This window comes from Prorops nasuta, unplaced genomic scaffold (assembly GCF_024137725.1).
Source record: "Prorops nasuta isolate Cenicafe-Biocafe unplaced genomic scaffold, Cenicafe_Pnas_1.2 PNAS00045, whole genome shotgun sequence".
Lineage (NCBI taxonomy): Eukaryota > Metazoa > Arthropoda > Insecta > Hymenoptera > Bethylidae > Prorops > Prorops nasuta.
In genome coordinates, this window is record NW_027116842.1 from 1,066,463 (window position 1) to 1,092,100 (window position 25,638).

Consider the following 25,638-nt stretch of genomic DNA (forward strand, 5'->3'; position numbering starts at 1 on the left):
TGTTCAGAATTCCAACAAGTGATTTCGTTCATTTTTTCGACGAGTAACGTAAATTTAAATCAATATATCGATTGAAGGTTTAAGGGTTGAATTGGAAGAAGAATCGATGACAATTAGTTATTTGTTTTAAGAACTTTTTATCATGCATACGCGAAAAAAAACTGTAAATTAGTAAGTTTGGTGATATCTCCATGTAGTCGCGGAATTATCTCAGATTCCAATCCAAGTCTGGTGTTAGTCTCTTAAGACATGAGGAATACCTTGCGTGTCTGCGGTAGCCATAGATTTTGGGAAAAACAGACGTTAATCTATTAATAGCGGTTTGGTTCTTGCGAAAAAACCAAATGCCAAAGGATAGAAGGCGGTTGGCTATTTAAAAGGAAGAATAAGCAGTAAAGCCAGTCTGCATCTGAACAGATCCCCTACCAGCGTTACCAACTCGACCATTTTGATTATACTACGCTGTGCAGTGATGTCATTGATTCCAGAATCAAGCTTTTAGCAACAAAAATAAAGTTAACCGTTAGCCAGCAGTATTATTGAAAACTTGAAGGGAAGAGGTATATATCCCTTCCCTTTAAATTTTCTATACTGCTGCTTGCTAGCGGTTAACTTTATTTTTGTTGCTAAAAGCTTGATTCTGGCATCACTGACATCACTGTACACCGTAGTATAATCAAAATGGCAGAGTTGGCAACGCTGCCCCTTACTCTGACCACCCAGCACATACAACTATATAGGCTTGGACGTCAAAGTAGGGGTACCATTTAGACCCAGACTGACTTCACTGAGCACGTATTGCGATTCCCCTCACTCCAGGACCCGCAATTACGTTTTCGTAAATTATTGTTTTTGCCCAACCGAGTCTTTCACGTTTACAATTCATTTTTTCTAAGAATTGTGTATATCCAGCTAATTGTTCATTCCTCTAATTCCGATTTCAGTTACATGAAACGGGGTATAAAAGAGAATGCTCACTGAATCCCTTTCAACTTGGTACGCGTGTGTCTGCTTGTGATCTTATGTCCATGAGAGCGTCAATCCAACTACGTCAACCGACTTCCAAACCACTTCCTGACGGCCCAGTTTGGCGCATTACTGCTGAATCGGGTTTGTTCGTCTTCGTTCAACTCTACTCGTATATCAACACTGGCACATCTTAACATTACCACCATCATCTTCCTGTGCACCCTAACCCCCAGGTCGCGATACATTGCTTTGTTTTATTTCTGCCCGTCCCGATCAGCGTGGTGACTAAGAAGGGAAAAAGGGAAGAGTGATAGAAAAAGAGAACATTTGTAATTCATAAAACAAATTTCTACTTTTATTAGTATAACATTGATAATTAGAGGTTGAAAACTTCTAATATTAAAAGGAAAGTTCACACTCAAAAATATGACATTCATATACAGAGTTAATCAGATAATTCGTATCAATGGGCAGAGCTCCTCTTGAGGCTCCGTAGTGGGAGTTAAGCACGTGCTTGACTACGGATGGAAAGAAAAAGGATAACTTATCGGAGAGAGAGAGAGAGAGAGAGAGAGAATGTAATGCCACTCATGTCGCTTCTTCGTCAGTCTAGTAGACTAACTTTATGAAACGCAGATTCACAAAACTCATTGATTGAGACCGCTGTTTTTCGCTTACTTCTCTTACCCTCTCTCTAGCAGTTAATGAATTCTGTCAATGTGTCTTTCATCAAAAAACTACTAAATTGACAGAGAAGCAATATTAGTAGCGTTACTCCCCCCCCCCCCCCCCCTCTCTCTCCGATCGATCATCCTGTCTTTTTCTCTCCGCAGCTAATCACCTGCGTAGTTCCCAATACGAGGCTTCAAGAGGACTTCTACCCCTTGATACAAATTATCTGACTAACCCAAAGTAAACCCCACAAATGCTGCATTTTTCTATCATTGGATAGTTATGGAAGATGTCTGAATAGAGGTCAAGTATGTTGGTTGTTCATCAGATGCTGAACATGAAAAAATGTTACAAAATAGAATACGAAAATAACACATTTAAATTTTTAATGACATACGGCACAAGTCCTCTATGTTTACATTCCCAGTGTCACTCTTTTTATAATTAATCCAAACGTTAAATTCTCTTCCCTCTCACAACTTCATTCAATTGATTCAGCTCTTGTTCATGATTTATGTATATATACTTATATTTAGTGGTTTAAACTATAATCCACATCACAAAAAATATTTAAATAATTTCCAACTATACTTAAGCCCCCTCTCCATATGGTCGTTAAAAACTTGCATATTTTCATGGTTATTGTCGTTAATTTCTCACATTATTTATATTTAAATCTCGCACGCTGTGTAAAACCTTTCCAAAATCATCGTCACCATAATTTATTACAACGTTATTATGCCTACTTAACGTTATTTTGAATTACAGAGATTTGTCTATACAGTCTAACGATTCCAAAGACAACCTTGATCTTGAAAAAGATTACCCATCCAATTCTATAAATAAGAAACGTTTTCTCATCGAAATGTGAAGGTGTTTTCAACTATACATCTTCCTAGCTAAGATGATGCTGTTGAAAAGTAGCAAAAAAATCATTTAGTTTTACGAGCATCAACATTGGTGTGAAAACAAAAAACTAACGTGGTGGTCTAATTGAAACGTATTATTTATTTGAAATGTATAATCGTAGAAGGAAATGTTAGGCATGAGGCAGCGAGACACCTCGTTGTGGGTCAATTATAGCGCATAGTTAAGGTTCGGCTTTGCTCAACTTTGTTCGGTCGCTACCTCATCCCCATAACCAAGTTTAAGTATTGTTTTTACTCAGCACTGCTCAGTTTCGCTCGATTCCTCCTACCCCATTCTCATAATCAAATTCGATGTATTTTTTTTTATTCAGCTTTGCTGGACCTTGCCGACATTCTTCGACTGTCCACATTAGAACTTGGTTGTGACGGGATATTCCCCCGTCACAGATTTTTGTTGTTTGCGGTAAAGCTAGGTGGGCGCGGCCGGGGTAATTGGGTTACCGTCGCGCGGCCCACTAGCCTAATTCCGTTAGTGAGTTGCCCACGGCAGCACGTGCCGGGATCTAGGATCGATTAGGCAATAATCCGCGAGGAGCGCTGATCGATCACGGCACATGCCAATTGACGCCGCGAGGACTCACTCTCTCCCTTGGACGACTCCGGCCGAGTAGGACCTTCTTTGCTCTCGCGGTTTGTCGTGTAGGTACCAGCTACCTGTCGCCGAATTAGGGTTTTTATTCCCTTCCCTCCCAGTTAGTGTTTTTCCCTCGGGCTTTCTCCGCGAGTGCATGTACCTGCATCGGGAAGAGAGACGAAGATTCTGGATGCTGGTGGAGGGACGGAGAGGCTGGCTAAAATTGTGTAGGTAGTCAAACAGGTAACGCGGAAACCCCACAACGGGGAAGTACGCTTTTCTCTTCATTACCGTAGGGTTCTCGGGGCAGCAGCGGGTCAAGAAGAAATCGTCTTCCTATCGAGAATTAGAGCCAGCGAGCGATTTTGTCGTTATTTTGTATTTGTTATTTGGATGTCTATCTTTAGGTTGGCGAACATATTGATGGCGGCAGTCACCTGAAGGATCGAATCCTAGTTTTTTGCCTTTCGTATTTTGCGATTAGTGTTTTTCGGCTTTTCAGGTTATTCAGGACGAGTACCCTCTTTAGAGTGTTCGTGTTTCATCCTATTATTTTTCAGGTCATAGGTTCATCTAACAAGTGGCTAAATGTTGATTGGATTCCAATTGCTTTGTTAGATGTTCCTAAATGCATTTTTAATTAGGTAATCGCGGTGAAGGCTCCTAAACGCATTATTTTGGGACCTGATAAATAGATTTCATATTTTTGTCCGGATTCGGTAAAGCCAATTGTGGCACGACCTGAAACGGTCTCAGCCGGTCAAGCCGCGGAATGAAGTGGGATGTCTGGCGCCCAATTGAGAGGTTTTTACTTGTATGATTCTTATTTAAAATAAAATTTTTGTTAAAATAAATAAGCATCCATTTCTTTGTTTAAATTCCGTGTATCTTGTGCAGCTCACGTTCGAACTCGTGTTCCCCTCGCGAGTAAAAGGCAGAAGAGTTTGCCCTCGAAAGGTTGACGTCACATGGTGTACACCAGATCCAGCTCGACATATTGTCTCGGTATTCAGCTTAGTTAGGGACTGCTCGAGTCAGCTTAGGATCTGCTTGTTTCTCTTTAGCTACGTATATTGGAACTTACTGAACTCGCCAGAGGCTAAACGCACCTCGGCACATTGCCTTTTTGCTTGGTTATTTTCGCTCCTGTTCGATTTATCCCACCTACTTCCATCTTAACCTCGCTCACCCGACAAGATTGATGAATTACGAATTACTTTTGTTTCTTTCCCACTTACCCTGATTAGTTGTATGTACTAGAATGGAGGGATTTAAGAAGGAGACTGAGAAAATAACAATATTTCGCGGTAGAAAAAAAATAATTTACTTGAGTGTAAACAAAACCCACGAAAAGAGGAAAAACGCTCGAGCAAGTTTATTTTTCTGTATCATTTATTTATTAATTCTACACAAATCAAATAATACATAATGAATCAAGCTATATATAATGAGATAATAGACCTGCTGTATACCAACACAATGACAATGGAGTGAAATGCTTAACTGTTGTAACGTGTGTAGTCACGTTAAATAAATAATGCGTATTCCCCTTAGTGTCTCCTGCGTGTCTTTGTATGAGACTACTAGTGTGAGCGAAAGCGAACAACCTTCTATAAGAATTTCAATGTAGTTTTCCGCAGAAGGAATATTGCAATTGTTGCCCACGAAAGGAAAATACATGAGTTTACGAAATAGATTGATTAGTAGAATGTCTATGTAGAATGATAAGTTGTAAATACGATAACAATATATGTAAATAAGCCACCGTGTCGCCAACTATTGCCGTCTTCTTTTTCCTTAGTTAATTTTCCTATAACGTGGTTTCATTTCAATCCCGCTCTCGAATTATTCCTATTCCAACCTTGCTGATCCTTCCTCTTACCGTGCTTCTAACATCCCATCAAGTTTCTTCCCCGTATCGCACCACTACCGCGTTACTAAGGTTGTCCTACCCCGTGCTACGACTGACTCCAGCCACTACAGCCTAGGTGCCCCTCAGTGAAGCCAATTTGGGTCTAGATCAGCCTCCACTGTTCGCCCGAAGGCTCATCAACAAACGAAGCTGCTCAAGTATCCTGTAAAAGCACCCCATTACTGCCTCTCTAAATGTTAGACGCACAGAATTACTGCGTTATGTCCATTTTTCAATTTCCTTTACTTAACTTCAGTATATTTCGAGTACGAGAGAGAGAGAGAAAGCGGTATAGATTTTTCGCGGACCTCTTTTTTACTCGTTTATGTTGTTTGTTCGTTTAGTGAATGAGCCCCACCGAAGCAAAATCCTTTTCAGTTAGCTTCGATAAGAGTTAGCCGTGTACCAGATGAATTATTATAAATTGTTTACAATAGCCATTAACTTATTGGATTATATAATAAATAAAGTATAGCAGAGATCAACTTTATTTTTACTCAAATATTATGTATTATTATTATAAAGATTGAACTTTCTTCATTTATTATTGGCACCGACGAATTAATGGCAAATATGCAAAATATGGAGTGATTTAAAGAATGGAAAAAGTAAAAAGCAGTCAACGGGAATAGAACGCGAGCCCGCAGAGAGTAGGAAGCTACCACATTACCTCTTGTGCTACAGCGCTTGTTGGATGAAATAAGGGCAAACTCGACTATAAGCGCAATAGCAACTTTTGTAACTTAGTTAAAGACAATTTACCTACCAAAAACTATTTGAAATCATACAGCATCTCAATTAGTATACGTATTTAAATATTTTAAAAAATTCTTTTAGAACATAATATAAAATTTATTAGTTAATCAGACAGTTTGTAAAACCACTTCGAAAATTATAGCGAGCAATTTTTAGTTCTGTAGATTTTAAAATAATCGACCTAACGTTTCTAGAAAATATCATTGAAATTTAACTTCTTATTTCAATTACAATTTATTTATTTTAACCGCTTCACTGGCACTCGACGATTTTTGGCGCACGTTTTCGTTTTTCGTTTAGCTTTAAATCTGGAGTTCTTTTAGGTCGTTTATTACAAATCTATCAAATTTGTAAGTATTTTTCAGATCACTTACACACAATACATTTTTTTGACCGAATTTTAAGAGGAATATCAGACTCATCGCATGATCTATCTTTACTTGGGCATTTATTTGGAATATTCTCTCCAGAATCTGCATCAGAATTCGAAAACGAAGTATCGTCGGAATTACTTGATAAATTCATTTTGAATGCCGAATACATAATTTAAACTGAATATTAAGAAATTTCATTTAAGGACTCGTAATCAGCGATTCAAAAGGCTCCTGGATGTAAAGATAATCGAAAATTGAAAAGTTGCGCAAATGTTACCACGTGCCAGTGAAGTGGTTAATAAAGGTCATGTGCTCTATGAAAACAAATAGATTGCAAATTAAATAAGAAATTATATTTCGGCAATATTTTCCAGAAATATTAGGTCCTTTATTTTAAAATCTACAGAACTAAAAATTGCTTGCTATAATTTTCCAAACATTTTTACAAACTATGCCTGTTTAACTATCAACTTTTATAATTATGTTCTAAAAGAATTTATTTGACTATTTAAAAACGTACTAATTAAGTTTCTTTGTGATTACAAATAACTTTTGGTAGTTTGTCTTTAACCAAGTTAAAAAAACTGCTATTGCGCTATGAGTCGAGTTTGCCCTTATTTCGTCGAACAAGTAAATTAACGCAAGTGATAAGGTAGTAGCTTGTTACTTTGCGGACTCGGGTTCGATTCCCACTGACTGGTTAGTATACTTTACCCCTCTTTTAATCACTCCATATTCTTATTATTTGCCATTAACTCTTTTGCAGTCAATAATAAATAAAGTTCAACCTTTATAATACCACCGGCACCCAAAAAAAGTGGTCTGTACCTTTAATCAAACTCACCCATCTCCATGTATTTAGACGCGCTGATTCCGAATTTGAAGTTCGTTTTGGTCAGACATCTAAAAAATCTCGAGAAAAATGCAAAAAAACCGTCGAAAAATAGTCAAAAACCATTCAAATTGCATTCAATTCTATAAAAAAGAAATGCAGAGTAATTTTGTATGATTGAACAAGGTATATTTTTTTATGTATTTTGATGTGCTGAATCTAAATCTGATAGATCGGTCGTACAACCCAAAAATTTAATAAATTACAAAAAACACCGCTGCAGTTGACCAAAAATCGCATTAACTGATACATAAAATTGTAGAAACATCTTTTTCATCTTAATCAAGCATGGTTTCGTATGCATTTTCATGCTCTGATTCAAAATCTTAAGTTTGTTTAACTGAATTATGCACATATTTATCAGGAATCACGAAAAAAAGTGATATGAGAGTGACACTGTTGGTAAGAAGAGCAAAGAATTACACCGTCCTCCTTTTATAACGAACTCTTTTTTCTTCAAATGACCTGTATGCAGTGGGTCTCACTTTCCCTTTTTTCTCTTTAGATCTCTTTTTAGTGTCTAGAAAAATCTGCCATTATATTGCTAATGCACCTACCTTTACATCGAGTTTCCATTTCACTTGTATCTTGATGAAATCATTCTACTTGTTCTTCACCGTAGTCTCCAAGATTTTCAGGGAAATAGTCAAGGTGAGAATGAAGTACAATTTTAGAATCATGAAGTAACTCAAACTTTTAAAAATTTTAAACACATCATTGACTATACCCTTATAACGCACACGCTTCTAATTTCCTAAAAAGTACTGAGAACCGTTTTGGAAGCTTTCGCAAGCTACTTTCTCTAGATCATTCATTGCGGTTTCTGGCTAATTTTTGACGATTTTTTGCATTTTCACGAGATTTTGAAAGCGTTTGACTAAAACAGACTTCAGACTCGGAATCAGCGCTTCGAAATACATTGAGATAGGTGGATATGGATCAAGGTACAGACCACGTTTTTTTGTGTGCCGGTGAAATAACACATAATATATGAGTCAAAATAAAATTGATCACAGCTATACTTTATTTATTATAGAATCCAATAAATTAATGACTATTTGTAAACAATTTATAATAATTCATCTGGTGCACGGCTAATACTTATTAAAGCTGACTGGAAAGGATTTTATTTCGGTCTTGTCCGTTGGCTAAACGATCAAACATCAAGATCAAGATCGAGAGAGAGAGAGTTCAGAAAGAAAACTCCCTCTCTCTCTCTCTCTCTCTCTCTCTCTCTCATACACAAATTACACAGAATTTCTGCGAAGGAGCTCGAAACAGAGACATACCGCAGTAATTGTGTACGTGAAACGTTCAAGGAGACAGTAGTGGGGTGCACTCACGAATACTATAGCAGCTTCGTGTGTTGATGAGTTTATGGACACATGATGACGGAGCAGCATAGACCCAAGCTGGCTTCAGTTTTGCCACTCAGCTGCGTAGCCATCCCAATATGCTCCAACGGAGCCAGGTAGCAAATGGTGAAGAAGATAAGACGCGAGTCGATACTTTCGACCAACCAATGGATGAGATAAGGAATATCGGAATCAGGATCGAAAGATCAATGCTAATCAATTATTGGTTCATTGACTACGATCCTGATCATTCCAGCCCAATTAGCCCATTGCTTCCGAAAATGAAAAAATAAGATAAAAAAAGAAAAAACTATAAAAACTGGGTCAGAATCCATTCTTCATTGTATCCGGGCGGATAATCGCCCTACTGCCGTTACTCTATAATGTAATTGTTAGTCGAATCATCATTGGGCTTGAATAAGGAAAGTCTTCCTGTTGTTCCCAACCTCAACCATATATTCGACCAGTTGTTTTATTGTACCGGAGTGCAGGGGATTGCGATAATTTTGATCAAGTGGCGCCCTGATCCATCCCTACCACCATGTCCATTTCTCTCTCCCTTCGAATAATTTTTCCCTTCTTATCTATCTCTCCCCTCTTCTCCTATAAATTCTACCATTTCTCCCTGTTTATTATTTTGTAGCGAATTTTAATATAAGTAGTGCAACGTAGTGTATAGAAAGTGTGCGTGATTATTGCGGGAGTCCCCTCCCCCCTTTGTTGAGTACTAAGTTATCCCTGTTTTATAGTAAAATTTCGTATTCTCGGTTTTGTAATTTTTACCTAAATCAACGGTTACACTATATATGCATACGAAAAGCAACATCAAAAAATGATTAAAATTACCGATAAATAGTACTGATAATATAGACATACATCACTACACATTTTCACTTCACCGTTATTGTGTTGCAATACTGCAAATTTATAACGAAGAAAAAGTTATTCGCGTATAAAGAAGATAAAAAACAAAAATTTTACATTCAATAAAAGCCTTCGACTGCGAGTTGGTTATTTAGCCGTCTTCCAAAAACCGACACTTATTCATACGGGCAATACATTCTCCCTCTCTCTTTTACAATTATAAGGCATTTTGTGTAAAGTTTACGGATTTTCAAAATAGTTAAAAATTTGTATTAAGTATTTAAATTTAGGATATCCATAATACTCCAAATTATCACTATTTGTAATTAATCCACGTGATAACTCCTGTTCTATGTGCCCTCCTTATAAGTGATGTTGATGTTCGGAAGGATCACTGAGGTGCGAGCTGCTCCGAACTCTCACCCTGGCTCATTTCTGCTCCACAGCACGAATTACTTGCGTCCACCACGATTAGGTGATTACTGCAGAGCCTGAACCCGTAAGTAAGCTGAGGCTCGATTACTATTTAGATGCACCCAATGCCTCTAAATGTTGTTACGTATGCCAGGTTGAAAACGCCGCCTTTTTGGAATTTTAATGAACGCATCCTCCCAAAACCTTTCCTCGACTCTGCAAGGTCTCTCTCGCTGGCATCAATAATCCTTCAGTCGAATGTAGCCTCATCGTTCTGATTTCTCCTTACTTAACCTGTACAGTTGCTAAGACTCTTCAACGCTGTACCACCTACATATGGGAGCCTCGTAGACGGAGAGTTGGCTAGATGGGGTGCGACATATTCCTCGGTGCATGAAAAATTTACCTGGAAAAGGTTTGATCGGTGCCAGTAAAGTAAAACCCGACCACAGAAGACGAGCTGGAAGCTATGTTCATGGGCGGACGATAAAACGTGTAAATTTTTCAACTAAAAAATTGTCGAAGTGCACGGCTGAAACTTTACGCAGATATCAAGGATTGTGAAATAAAGCAGTGAAAAAAGTGTCAAAAGGCTAGGTGAAGGTAAAGGGTTGCCAGAAGTTGCCAAAGTTGCGAAAAATATGGGAAAATTTACATTTTAAGGAAAACTTCTGAAAATTCGAAATTAACACTGTTTATGTATAGAGTAAAGTGTGTGCAAAGTGTTAGAGGCTAATGTAGAAAAGATGCTGAGAAAATTGAGTGTAAAGTGCAATAGCGTATTCCGACGCGCGGCGTACTAATCGCTTTTCTTTGATATTCACACCGTACATATTTTAGAGCATTTCTAACAATTTATCCCGTTAATCAAAGGGGTCTAGCGAAACTATTATTAAAACCTCAGAAGCCAATTAAGAAGGAGTCATAATTTAATAAATAATTTATTGTAACGTTCGCGAAAATATACGTGTGATTTTAATTTATTCGGGTTATTTAAATATTTATTATTTTCAGTTAATGGCGACGAGTCTGACTACGATAGCGATGAAGATTAAGAAATTGATGAAAGTTTTCCATCTACACATTATAAAACTGATTAATTATTTTAAAATTTCCTACGAATAAAATTTCTTTTTTTCTTATAAAAAAATTAATATCTTCTTAATTGACTTCTAACATTTTAATAACAGTTTCTGTAGACCCCCTTTATTAATGAGATAAGTTGTGAGAAGTGCTCTAAAATATGTACGCTGTGAAAATCAAAGAAAAACGATCAGTACTGCGCAGCGCGTCGAAATACGCTGTTGCACTTCGCACTCAATTTTCTCAGAATCACTTCTATATTAACCTCTGACACTTTGCACACACTTTACTCTATACATAAACAGTGAAAATTGAAATAGTCAAAAGTTGTTCTTAAAATGTAAACTTTCCCAAATTTTTCGCAATTTTGGCAACTTCTGGCAACCCTTTAGCTTCTACTTAGCCTTTAGACAATTTTTTCACTGCTTTTTTACAATCCTTGATATCTACGTAAATTTTTAGACGTGCATTTCGACAGTTTTCTAGTTGGAAAATTTAAACGTTTGATCGTCTGCACACGCACTTAGCTTCCAGCATGTCTTCTGACGGCCGGGCTTTCATTTTGCTAGCAACAATCGAACCTTTTCCAGGTAAAATATTTTATGCTCCGAGGCATATCGCACCCCATGTAATCAGCTTTTAGACTATTAGGCTTTTCCCTCGTTTGAGGTAAGAAATAGTTTCCAAACACCTATAGCACTTCCGTTTCCAGACGGATTTTTTCATGGCTCAACAGAGAATTTGGTGGCTCTTTCGATCAACCCTATTTACGATCTTAAAACAAACCATTTTGTTATCGCGACTCATACGAGCATTGTAGGTTTTTACTTTCTTTGATGAACTACTTGTACTTTATCAGCCTCTTATTTGTTTAATAAATATAACTTATTTATTTTTAAATTGCTGTTGATTTTAATAACACCCTCACTGGTTTTCCTCAATCAGTTACCACACTTTTGCAACTCTTTAGACCTTTTTCGCAAGAGCAATAATACAGGATGTATAATTATGGATAAATTTATATACAAAATCACCTATTTTACTTTTTTCCAAAGTTTCAAACTCGGTGTTCGATTAACATGCCATTATAATTTTTATATACATAGTTACATGCTTTTCGATCTTTTTTTCGCTAAATTATTTAACACAATTAAGAACTATTAAAGTTACACTTATATTTTCATTGAATTTCAATTCTACTATCACTAAATCTTTATCCATATACAGGGTGAGGCACTTAAGCCGCCCCAGAATACGAATGCCGAAAGAGGTGTATCTCTTTAACTATAACAGATATTCAATTTTTCCATAGGACATTTTCGAAGCCTCTTGTTATTTGCTTTCAGAAAGGTTCTATGCAAAAATTGAATATCTTTTATAGGTGAAGAGATACGCGCCTTTCTGCATCCATATTCTGGGGCGGCTTAAGTGCCTCACCCTGTATATTGACTCTTAGCCTGTTAGCCAGGGAATTCCCTTACACGTCCACCACTTCCAATAGCCAACTAATACTGATTCCCTTCGTATATTAAATTCACGTCAAGAGCAGTATGGGTAACTAATACCTTTTTTGTTCCGGAAAATATACGTCTCGCCCGTTGCAATGCGCAAAATATATTTCAAGTTCGTATTCATATGTCCTATCCGACGCCGATATTCCTTACATTTAACGTATTTATATGTCCTGCTCGGTTAACAGGCTAACATAGAATGCCTTAAACTTCTTGTCCACTAAGATGGACACCGGGTTTGAAAGGGTTAAAATGTATTAAAAAAATAAACTAGAAATACGTCACTATTTATTTTTACTTCATAAAGCTCTCTAAAATGTGCATTTGAAAAAGTTAAAATGATAGACTGATGGGTTATTTTAGCTCTACCATGGATCTTCAAAATATAAGACACATTTGAGTCATTGCCTAAGTAGCTGTTACTATACAAAAAATTAATTATTGTTAAAAATGCAATCTTTCTGAACAATTTTTACTTTTTGCTGTTTTTACAGATTACCTCTTAGATAGAGATGTCTCAATTTTTAAATTTAATTACTTATTGTCAAAAAACGGCTGTTTCTTGATCACAATAATAGTTATATTAAATTTAAATGAGCTTATTTTTAATTAAATTCGATTTAGTTACAACGTGATTGTATAATAATTAATATGCTCTAAAATTCAACGCTCGAAAAGGTGTCTTCGTGGAGTCAACACCAACCGACAGTCTTCCCCCACTCTCCAGTGATGTCCCCTACAATGCTTAACTTTGCAAGCAGCTGATAGACAGACAATTGTTTCTTTCTCGCTATAATAATTAGTTTAGAAAAGTTTTCAAAAATTTGTAGGTTAATAATAAATATGGCTTAAATTTTGTTTCGTCTTTAAAATCATCAAAATTACTTTATATTAATAACTGAATATTTTCGGACACGCGTTACTATGGATCAGTCTCGTCAATAGGTGCAAAATAAGTACGGCGTATGTTGAATAAGCGGGAAGAAGCCCAAGAGTGGAGGAAGCCTCTTGAACGTAACTCTCCTATCCTGTCGAGCCTTGTTCTAAATTATTAAAACATTTAAGTGTACATACATCCTCTCGCTTATCTTCTTCACGAGAGCACATGGGTAAAGATGACGGATGCCAATGGCCACCTGGCATCACTTCCAGCATTTTTTCGTAAATATCCTCGGAGATTGGAAATAATCTAGGTTCATACGGCACTACCTAAAATATTACACTGAATTAATATCTCACAACTTAGTGATTAATTTTAAAACATTTATATAAATTTCTTTTCTAATTTAAAACTATGTATACACATTGGTGTCAGTTGAAAAAAGACTTTTATTCGATTTCAAATCCAATAATAAGAGAAAATTATCTAACCATCTCCACAAAAAACTTAATAATTTGCAATCCTCTAGCTTACTATCTTTCGTTCACCCTCGAAGCTAAAAGTTTTGAATTTTCATGGTAAATTACGAATTCTTTTGTTTTGTCTAGGAAACAAAGTTTTTAAATGGTGGACAATTTTGAAAAAAAAAAAAGAAAAAACATTCTGGGAAACAGAACAACACAGTGAAAAAAGATCGCAAAATCTTCATTGCATATATAGGGTGGGTCATTTTATTGGACGCACCAGAATTATTTGAAAATCAATGATCTTATGAAAAAATGTTTCAAACAAAAGTTGTTAAAATTCAAGAGGGACATAAAATGGTATCTTCGATTTGACTTTTAAATGTTATTTAAACGTTACATGAAGGCCATCTTGTGATTTTTAAATGGAACACCCTGTTTATTCTCACATTTTGAATACTGATCTCAAGAGTTTTCCAAAACACTAAGTAAATGTATCACTTCATTCAGGCGTTCACTAAATAATTAGATTTTAAATTTCTTTTACGTGAGCATATTGATTCACCCGAATATCTCTGTTGATAAGCAGAATACAAAATAATTACGTGGGCAAGAGCTATTCAAGACAATAGGGATCATCACGCTCTATTAAATAATATGTTCCTAAGATTAGTTTTCAAGGTCATTTGAAGGTGAAAGTTATTTTTTAAATTGGATCCTCCAATTTAGAAATCGGATCCGTAAAGAGCGGGAAATTTTATGTTCGGAATAATTTTCGATTTGTCACAGAGTTCTTTAAGGGGATGCATTGCGCGTCGAAAAAGTACTTCCAAATTATCTTCTACAATTTTAGAAATTTGAATATTTTCATAGGGACCAAATTGTCTCATATTGATCTGCTTAATTAACATAAAAACTTACTTTTTGAATTAAAAAAAAATGTTTAAATCGAATATTAATAATAATATTTTATTTCCCATCAATAATTTCGAAAAAGGGAACCTTTACGACGCTACGCCAAACTTCAACGAGTAATTTGAGACTAAGAAGAGGCAAATATTCCCATAAATGTAGAAGATTTTTTGGAAATACTTTTGTAGCGCAACAAGGAAAAATTTGCATATTTGCCATTGTTGCGCTACAATAATATTTTCAAAAAATCTACATTTATGGGAATATTTGCTTCTCCTTGGTCTCAAATTACTCGTTGAAGTATGGCGAAGCGTCGTAAAGGCTCTCTTTTTCGAAATTATTGGTGGGAAATAATATATTATTATTAATATCCGATTTCAAAAAAAAATTTGTTTTGATCCAAAAAATAAGCTTTTACGTTAATTAAGCAGATAAATACGAGCCAATTTGGTCCCTATGAAAATATTGAAATTTCTAAAATTGTAGAAGATAATTTGGAAGTATTTTTTCTACGCGCAATGCCTCCCCCCTTAAAGAGTAAAGCTGTGGACAAATGTGAGAAATATCGTCTAAAGAAGCTGAGAAGATTTTTCTTTCAATCTCGTAAATTTGTATATTTTCAGTGGCTAAATAATTAATGCAGACCAATTTTTGTAAATATATTTTATCTAATGTATAAAATTTCTCAGATCAGGTGATTTTCAAAATTCTTGTTTGAATTATTTTTAAATAGATTTTAGTGATGTTGAACAATTTTTGTATTAAACTTTCCTCTACTATTAAATTATATATTTTCATTTAACAGAGATATTCCGTTGAATTGATAGGCTCACCTAAAAGCAATTTAAAATCTAAATATTTATAGACGGAGAGCTGGCTACAGGTCGAGCAACATGCCTCGAGGCACGAAAAGTTTTATATGCAAATGATTCTATGGCTATTGACAAAACGAAAGCCCGACCGACAGAAGGCGCATTGGGGACCAAGTGCGTGGGCGGCCGATGAAACATGTAAATTTTTCGAAAAATAAAACTGTCTAGTGGGACGGCTAAAAATTTACAGAGATGTTGTGGAAAATGAGAAAAAGCAGGAAAAAAATTGCCAAAAGGCTAAGTGGGGGGCTAAAGGGTTGTCAGAAGTTGCCAAAGTTGTAAAAAACTTCGGAAAATTTACATGTTCAGCGGCACTTCTGACAATTTCTAGTTTTATTGTTTACCTATAGAGTGAACTTTGTGTAAAGTGTCAGAAGGCAAAGTGGAGTCGATCATGAGAAACTCGGACTCAAACTGCGAGAGCGCATTTCAACATAATACTTTTGATTTTACGCCACACATTTTTTATATGACACTTTAGTTAGCAGCGACTTTCCAGCAGCGAGTTCCGCCATCACATAACCCAAAACCAGCGTGTCATCCGGTACACTACGCATATAGAAAACCTAAATAAAATGCTTTAATATCAAATTAAAAGCAATAAGATACACGTTGTAATTTTTTAAATAACATCAACTATGACTTAAAATAAAACATAACGATTAATAAATAGAAAAAATAGTCAACGGAAAGATAAAAGTTTAAACTCTTTATCATCATATTTGACCGAAGGAGAAATTTTTGTAAGTTTTCAGAATTGCACAGTCGTCTAGCCTATTAAATTCTGCGTAGGCTGGTATGACTTTTGTTAGGGATCTCGGCTTGTACAATAGATTTTTTTTACAGAGAAACGGATAAAGAAAGCGACAACCATGTTTTCCAATTTTCGCCTTTGGTTCTCAACTAGTAAGAATTTTTTTTAATTTTTTCGAATTGCACAGTCTTGTAGCTTATTAAATTCTGCATAGACCCGTATGAATTTCGTTAGGGATCGCGAATCCCTTTTTAGAAATTCTTTATCATTGAAAGCAGAGATACGAATAAATTTTCATGTTTTTGGACTTTTGGCTAAATTTTTCAGTTAGCAGGAAAATTTCTAATTTTTTTAAATTATACAGTCTTGTAGCCTATTAAATTCTGGGTAGACCAGTGTGAATTTTGTTAGGGATCGCAAATCCCTTAATGCTTTTTTGTTCACCAACAGCAGATTTGCAAAGATTGAATACCATGACATAAAACTCTCGGCTAGAATTTCAAACAGCATCAAATTTTTTGAATTTTTTTGAATTGCATAGTCTTGTAGCCAATTAAATTCTGCATAGACCAGTATGAATTTCGTTAGGGATCGCGATTCCCTTTTTAGATTTTTTAACATTGAAAACAGAGATTCTGATGAAAAATCATGTTTTTGGACATTTGGTCAAGTTTTCCAATTAGCAGGAAATTTTTTTTAATTTTCCTAAATGATACCGTCTTTTAACTTAGGAAATTCTGAAGAAAATGGTGTTAGTTTCGTGAGGGATCGCGTCCTCCTTAGTGTCTTCTTTTAAGAATCAAGTTAAGACTCTGAATCACAAAATAACGTTTTCAAACAGTCGGCTGAGTTTTTCAACCAGCGAGAAATATTTTTAATTTTTTTAATATATACAGGCATGTAGCTTATTCAATTAGGAGTAGGCAAGTTCAAATTTTATTAGGGAATGCGAGTACGTTAATGTTTTTTCTTTAGAATAGGTAGTAAAGATAGATGTGATTATATAGCTTCCAGAATAAATAAACGAAACATTCCTTGAAATATAATTGAGTTTCGGCAGCTTTACCTGTTATAAAAAAATTATAAAGAAGTATCAATTCTTAATAAAATTTGGACTTGCCTACTCCTAACTGAATAAGCTACAAGCCTGTATATATTTAAAAAATTAAAAAAATTTCTCGCTGGTTGAAAAACTCAGCCGACTGTTTGAAAACGTTATTTTGTGATTCAGAGTCTTAACTTGATTCTTAAAAGAAGACACTAAGGAGGGCGCGATCCCTCACGAAACTAGCACCATTCTCTTCAGGATTTCCTAAGCTAAAAGACAGTACCATTTAGGAAAATTAAAAAAATTTCCTGCTAATTGGAAAACTTGACCAAATGTCCAAAAACATTATTTTTCATCAGTATCTCTGCTTTCAATGTTAAAAAATCTAAAAAGGGAATCGCGATCCCTAACGAAATTCATACTGGTCTATGCAGAATTTAATTGGCTACAAGACTGTGCAATTCGAAAAAATTAAAAAAATTTCTTACTAGTTGAGAACCATAGGCGAAAATTGGAAAACATGGTTGTCGCTTTCTTTATCCGTTTCTCTGTAAAAAAAATCTATTGTACAAGCCGAGATCCCTAACAAAAGTCATACCAGCCTACGCAGAATTTAATAGGCTAGACGAATGTGCAATTCTAAAAACTTACAAAAATTTCCCCGTCGGTCAAATATGATGATAAAGAGTTTAAACTTTTATCTTTCCTTTGACTATTTTTTCTATGTATTAATCGTTATGTTTTATTTTAAGTCATAGTTGATGTTATTTAAAAAATTACAACGTATATCTTATTGCTTTTAATTTGATATTAAAGCATTTTATTTAGATTTTCTATATGCGTAGTGTACCGGATGACACGCTGGTTTTGGGTTATGTGATGGCGGAACTCGCTGCTGGAAAGTCGCTGCTAACTACAGTGTCATATAAAAAATGTGTGGCGTAAAATCAAAAGTATTATGTTGAAATGCGCTCTCGCAGTTTGAGTCCGAGTTTCTCATGATCGACTCCACTTTGCCTTCTGACACTTTACACAAAGTTCACTCAATAGGTAAACAATAAAACTAGAAATTGTCAGAAGTGCCGCTGAACATGTAAATTTTCCGAAGTTTTTTACAACTTTGGCAGCTTCTGACAACCCTTTAGCCCCCCACTTAGCCTTTTGGCAATTTTTTTCCTGCTTTTTCTCATTTTCCACAACATCTCTGTAAATTTTTAGCCGTGCCACTAGACAGTCTTATTTTTCGAAAAATTTACATGTTTCATCGGCCGCCCACGCACTTGGTCCCCAATGCGCCTTCTGTCGGTCGGGCTTTCGTTTTGTCAATAGCCATAGAATCATTTGCATATAAAACTTTTCCTGCCTCGAGGCATGTTGCTCGACCTGTAGCCACCTCCCAGACTATTAGTGAACGACTGAATGAAATGATACATTTACATTGTGTTTTGGAAAGTTCTTGATATAAATATTCAAAATATGTGAGAATAAACACAGTGTTCCATTTAAAAATCACAAGATGGCCTTCATGTAGTGTTCATATAACATTTCAAGGTCAAATCGAAAATGCAATTCTATGTTCCCCCTCAAAGCCCAACAACTTCTGTTTGAAATATTTTTTCATAAGATCATTGGTTTACAAGTAATTTAGGTACGTTGATTAAAATGGCCCTCCTTGTAAATAAACTCGATAACGAGTACCAGAAAATGCACGATTTCTCTACACTTCTCTTATACATTTAAAACCGACGTATTCGAGATCGGAGGTGTGTCGGAGGTGTGTCGGAGTGAGCGGTGAGTGAGTCTCGGGCCGTCTCGCTCCGGTGCACTCTAAATCTCTTTCCTCTCTCACCACTTCGGCTCAACGCCACCAGGTGGCTACGGCGCGGAGCACAATCTCGCTGGTAAGTTGCTGCCCGCGCATTACTTACGTTCAGCAGCCGCACTAGGCGGAGCTGCTCCAACTCTCTTGAATCCAAAACTCTGATCCTAGTTTTTTTTCCTCACCCATCTGCGATTCCTCTAGAAATCGTACTCTCTCTTTCCTATCCCTTTCACAATTTTGCGGAATCATACCGGGTCAAATCTCTCATACGACGCAATGCCTATACTGTTAATTGCCGACTCATTTATATCGTGTCAATATTACATCTGCCTCTTACAATGTGCATATGATTTTTACGTTGTGTTCTTAATTTTTTTCCATTTTGGTTACGTTATCTTTTAAAAGAGTTTAATAGTGTAGTGTAGTTGTATACTTCTCATGCGTTACAAAGTAGATATGCATCCTTCATAAAATATCGAAATTTAAATATCGAAAAGCATGATGTTGTTCATTATTCGGAAAACCTACTGACTTTCCAGGCTTATAGCTTTCTACATATAAGTTTGTCAAAAATTATGTTTCCTAGACAAAACATAAAAAATTCGTTAATTAGCATAAAAATTCAGAAATTTCACCTTGGAGAACGAATACAAGATAATGTGATCTAGAGGGTTCAAATTTTTCAGGTTTATTATTCAGATGGTTAGATATCTTTTCTATACTATTGAATTTCAATTTGAATAAAAAGTTTTTTTACTATCTATTTTAATATACATTTAATATTGCAGCGATATTTCACAAAACGAAAAGTTTTCAGCATGCACGGTAAAGGAGTTAATCTAGTCCAGTCGTATTGAGCGATATACTGATTAGATTTAGGTTTAAGAGGGGATCGTAAACTTTTGATTTTGTTCTAGGATGGGTTTATACACCTATTCTGAAACATTATGTGGATATAATAATAAAAAATCATTTTAATTTTGGAGTGGTTCATACACAAAATTTTTGAGAAATGTATTTGATTGTGAACTAGGACTAACAATCTCACCGATAAATTTAGCTGAAATTGATGCCATAACTATATCAATAGTATAATAATTAATAATGATATTGACGACAATTAGTTACAGAAAAGTCCTACAGGAAGGACAAAACTTTTGACATCTGCTACGCAAAATCGTTTTGTAAATGAATAAATAGAATCTACGTCGATGAGGTTACCAAATGCACTTTTTTCACAAAATTTGCATCTTTAGATAAATATAAGTTTTAAGTAGAAATTTTACTTGTAATTGTTTTTTCCTGGCAAAGAAACCTACTCAACTCTCATTCTTTGATTGTGATGAAATTTGACACATCTTGTAGTGCTATGAAAATGAATGAACGCGTGTTACTTTTACTATCATAAAAAATGTTGAAAAGGTACGAAAGTTTACATAATTTTAGGAAGAAATCTAGAAACAATGAAATATCTCGATAAGTAGTAGTCCAGTCATTTTAAAGACCAGGTCTGCGAAGAAATGCTAATTGAATTGTTTCTTCATCACACGTTCATGGAAAATGACTCTACCCTTTTCAGTGTAGTTTACCGGGCCGAAAATGGCTGTTTTCACGCCAATCCCAGCTACGCATGCACACTACACTTTTGCTTCACTTTATTCCTTTGAGGTGAAAAAAGCCCCGTTCTCTTGAGCCGAAAGTAAAGTAAACCTCTAGTGTACATTCCCGGCTGATACTGACGTTAAAACTGCCGTTTTCGTTCCGGTAGTTAACTACGACAAAAATAGTCACTTTCTACACACTTTTGACGAAAATTATCGGGCATAACACGGGACGAAATAATTTTATGATTGCACTCGTGTAAATGGTTTCTCTCGCTTCGCTATTGCTGCCAAAATCACACTCGTGTGCAATCGTCAACTTTCTTCCCTTGTTGTACAATATTCTATTTCTACACCTTTGTTTAAGGAATTAAAATATTTAGGTAAAAAGTCCCTATCGACATCGTGCAGGCTTTGTAAAATATTAAAGTCAAGGATAGTGGAAAACGATTGTTGCTAATATCTTGTTTCCCAGAACTCAGAGGTTCATAATAATTATATTTCTATCTTTGTTCTTGCAACTGGCACTTAGAACAAATGAAAATATGCCAAACACCCTTTGATACCACGTGGAAACAGCTGCTTTTTACTCTTGACAGAGCTACCCCTATTTTTTTGTCAGGAGGTTGGCGGAACAAAGTCATAATACGCTGGCGAAGTGAGAACGCTGGCGTAGTTTTGGGGGATGTTTCTTAATACATAAGAAAAAGTAGAGAAAGTCATATCGGGCGATCATCATACTTTTCGTAGAGATCGTGTCTTTCGGCTCAAATATGATCTACAAAAATTGAAATATTTGATTAAATAGCAAAGAATTTTTAGTGCAGTTATTATATCCCTATTTTTAATGATTCGTCTAAGTTGAGTAGTTCTAGAAAAAAACATGAGAAATAGTAAAACATATTTCATACCATTGTAAGCGAGATTCATTCATTAGCGGCTAGATAGTTTAAGAAAAAATATCTAAACTAAACGCAAAAATTAATGGATACGAAATATTTTAAAAAATTTTAGTCAATATTTAAATAGCTGTAACTTCGTGAAAAATAATCGTATGTTTAATTAAATAAAAATAAAAGTAAATTAAAGCTTTAACTTTCTTGTGTTCATATCTTAAGTACAATTTTTTTCTCATCAGCAAGTTTCGAGTAGTCATAAGACAATAACCGTAAGACAAAATTTCCAAATTTTTACTTGTCTTTGAAAAGATCTATGGGATTCGTTAGGTTTTTATTAGACTACATCCTTTACGTCGTATGCAACTTTCAATATGCATATAGTATAGATTTACAAGAAACATTTTGCAATATATCGCTACAATATTTGTTACCGAATAAACTCAACACAGGTTTATATAAATATAAACGAAATGACTGAGCAACATTGGCCTACAAATAAGTTAAAAATATGGTTGTGCGGTAAACCAGAGTAGATTATTTCTTTGTATTCCGGAATGTTGAAACCAAATACACTCTCTATTTCGTTCTTATACGTAAACTTTATATATATATATATATATATATATATATATATATATATATATATGTACGGTTAAGAAGTCTGAAAAACTATTGGAATGTTGAAAGTTTAAAACTGTTGTAAGTATTTCCAGGTTACAATTCTGGCCCTATAACGAAATGTATAACGTATGACAAAACAGAGGCTATATTCGGTTTCAAAAGGCAGAAATACTTCAAAATCTTTACTTTGATTTATAGCACAGATAAATTTTTTTGTAGTCTGCTGTCATATGAAATTTAAATTACAAATAATACAATTATTAAATTACCTCATTTTCTTCCTCATTACACCAAATACCACTTATGTCATCCCGACCACAACGCAAATTTGATACAGGACGACGTCGAAATACATTATTTAATACTGATGAACGCTGTGGCGATTCCAAATTTTGTTGTTTTTGGTCAATATCTTGAATTACAGAAAGAGCCGCAGGTGACATAACTGGTGATATTACATCTCCACTGAAATCACTTGCATGCGGAGACATGGGATCTGTAACACACAAAATTTGTTTCAAGAACATTTTTAATAAAAAAAAAATTAGACTAAAACTTAGAAAATTAATTACAGAGAAAAAAATATAAACGCGTATTCATTTCATGAAGATTGGATAACAACATCCAACTATATATTATACACATAAATATACCGTAAACCGGTTACAGAATAAACTTAGAATTCTCACCACTGATGGCGCTTATGTTTTATTATTTTTCAATTTTACACGTGTATATAGGGTGTATTAGTGATGACATATAATTTTAGCCAAGTATTTTAGAAGGAATAAAACGAGCCTAAAATTCTGCAGCATTTTTTCCGCAAAAGCATCGTTAAAGAAATACATTTTTTTGAAATCTAGGTATCAGGACTCGAATTCAAGGGAAAACTACTTTGCTTTCATTACATTGACAATTCTCTTTCAATTATCTAATGAAGCTCGTACTTCCCACTGTTTTTGGCCGCCACATGCACAAATGTGAAACTATACCGATTAAAAATATTACCTAATGACGTCTTACTTTTCTAATCCCAGCACTGTATAATATACATTTTCTGCATATGTTTAAGGAAATCTTCAAAAACGCGTATTAGCTGAAACTTCTGAACAACAATACGGCGCTATTTATTGATTAATTTTAAAGTCGTTTTATCTTTTCGGTGACGCGCTATTTGAACTGCTGTGTCCAATATAACGTAGTAAAAAAAAGTATTAAATTAAAAAAACAATTTTAAGAAAAACTTTTTTCGCTTTTTGAGAATCTTATTATTGTTTACATAGAATAGATTGCTACTTTATGGAAAAAGCAAAATGACTAGAAAATCGGTTTTCAAATAATGAATCTTGTCCGGAAATTTTGACATAAATGGTGCTTAGCCGTTTGGGTCCTGAGCAACGTGATCACGCCGCTGAGATTTTATGCCGAGAAAACTAAGCATGTTTCGAGCGTTGTAGACAATTGATAGTAACCAAAAAAGTGCTATAGTACTATTTGAGTTTTCTCGTACTCACTTATGCCACGTTCTTTTATTAACACATTAAAGATCAAGATGATCGATTTTAGACTATGTTTTTGTAGCTGAATTTCAGGTATTTAAAGAAGTTACGACGGGGTTTATATAAAGTGTCATTCTTTATGTTTTTCAGTGTGCTGAATCAGAATCGGGGCTCAAAATCAAAAAGTTTTGTACGACGAAATTAAAAATGGCGTTTTTGCACAAAAATCTAAAAAAATTGATATTTTCAAAGTTTATGAGATTTTATCAGACATACAACATAAATATATAGTTTAAATCAACCATCGGTGCATGAACTTGTTAAAGTTTAACAGAGAAGTCTTACGTACATGCTTTTATTTGCCAAAATGCAAAAAAGTAAAAAAATTCTAATTTGTTCTTTATTAATTTTTTTCTGAGAAAGTAAAGGCTTAAATAAAAATTGCTTAAGTATAAAAACTTCTTAAAATTAATTGAAGAATGCCCTTAAATTTTTACAGATTTTTTGGACATAACTTTTAATCTTTTGAAAAATTGCAAAATTAAAATACTTAAAAAATGTTTCCAAAAAATCTGAAAAAATTGAAGAGTATTCTTCAATTAATTCTAAGACATTTTTATTCTTAAACAATTTTTATTTAGTCCTTAGTTTTTAAGAAAAAAATTAATAAATAACAAATTCGATTTTTTTTTACTTTTTTGTATTTTGGCAAAAAAAGCATATACGTATAAACTCCGAAAAAATTCAATAAATGTTTGCACTGATGGTTTAATAAAACTACATTCATGCCTTTTATGCCTGAAAAAAATCAAACTCTTTGAAAATGTTAATTTTTTTGCAAAAAATCGCCAATTTTAATTTTGTGGTACAAATTTTTAGATTTTGAGACCGGATTCTGATTTAGCACACTCAAAAACATAAAGGATGATACTTTCAACCTAGTTGCTACTTCGTTAAATATCTGAAATGCAGCTACAAAAACATAGACTAAAATCGATCGTCTTGATCTTTAATGTGTTAATAAAAGAATGTGGCATAAGTGAGTACGAGAAAACTCAAACAGTACGATAACACTTCTTTTGTTTCTATCAATTGTTCACAACGCTCAAAACATGCTCGGTTTTCTCGACATAAAATCTCCACGGCGTGATCACGTTGCTCAGGACTCAAACGGTTAAGCACCATTTAGATCAAAATTTCCCAACAAGATTCGTTATTTGAAAACCGATATTCTAGTCATTTTGCTTTTTCCATAAAGTAGCAAACTGCTCTATGTAATAAAACAGTATGATTCTCAAAAAGCGAAGAAAACTTTTCTTAATATTTTTTTTTTAATTTAATACTTTTTTTACTACGTTATTAGACACAGTAGTTCAAATATCGCGTCACCGAAGAGACAAAACAACTTTAAAATTAATCTACAAATAGTGTCGTATTGCTGTGCAGAAGGTTCGGCTCCATAAACGCTTTTGAAGGTGCCATTAAAATTATTTAGAAAGTAGATTTTATATACAATACTAGGATCAGGAAAGTAGGAGAAGTCTGGAGGTAATAGTTATAAACGATATAGTTTCACATGTGTACGTGTGGCGACACAGAAGGGTGAAAAGTCCGACCTTCATTTGTTTGTTGAAAGAGAATTGTCAATTAAAGTGGGAGCGAAGTAATGTTTTCGTTAAATCAAAGCCCTGAATTCTAGGGTTAAAAATAAATTATCTCGGTAACAATGCTAATGTGGAAGGACTGGTACAGGAGATTTTAGTTTAGTTTATCCTCAAAAATATATGGTTGAAATTATATGCGTCATTGCTTATGCACCCTGTATATACATATTACAAAAGGAAGGGAGCCGGTAAAATGACACCATCTCAAACTAAAAGTAACCGTCAACACTACGACACACACATATACCCAAATGAGGGAGAAAAAACTACTTGCCACACTTTGTAGAATCTCCCGCC

General features: G+C 34.7%; 1 protein-coding gene across 2 annotated transcripts in view; it reads right to left on the reverse strand.

Annotated features, from left to right (window-relative positions):
* Positions 1–25,638, reverse strand: part of nsl1 (non-specific lethal 1) — a 119,579-nt gene that overhangs the window by 1,267 nt on the left and 92,674 nt on the right. For both annotated transcript variants that reach the window (XM_066744530.1, XM_066744531.1), the window contains exons 9-10: positions 22,448–22,674; positions 13,380–13,514 (exon numbers count right to left, since the gene is read on the reverse strand). In XM_066744530.1, coding sequence (XP_066600627.1) covers positions 13,380–13,514; positions 22,448–22,674 — 362 coding nt within the window. The remainder of the gene's footprint in view (positions 1–13,379; positions 13,515–22,447; positions 22,675–25,638) is intronic.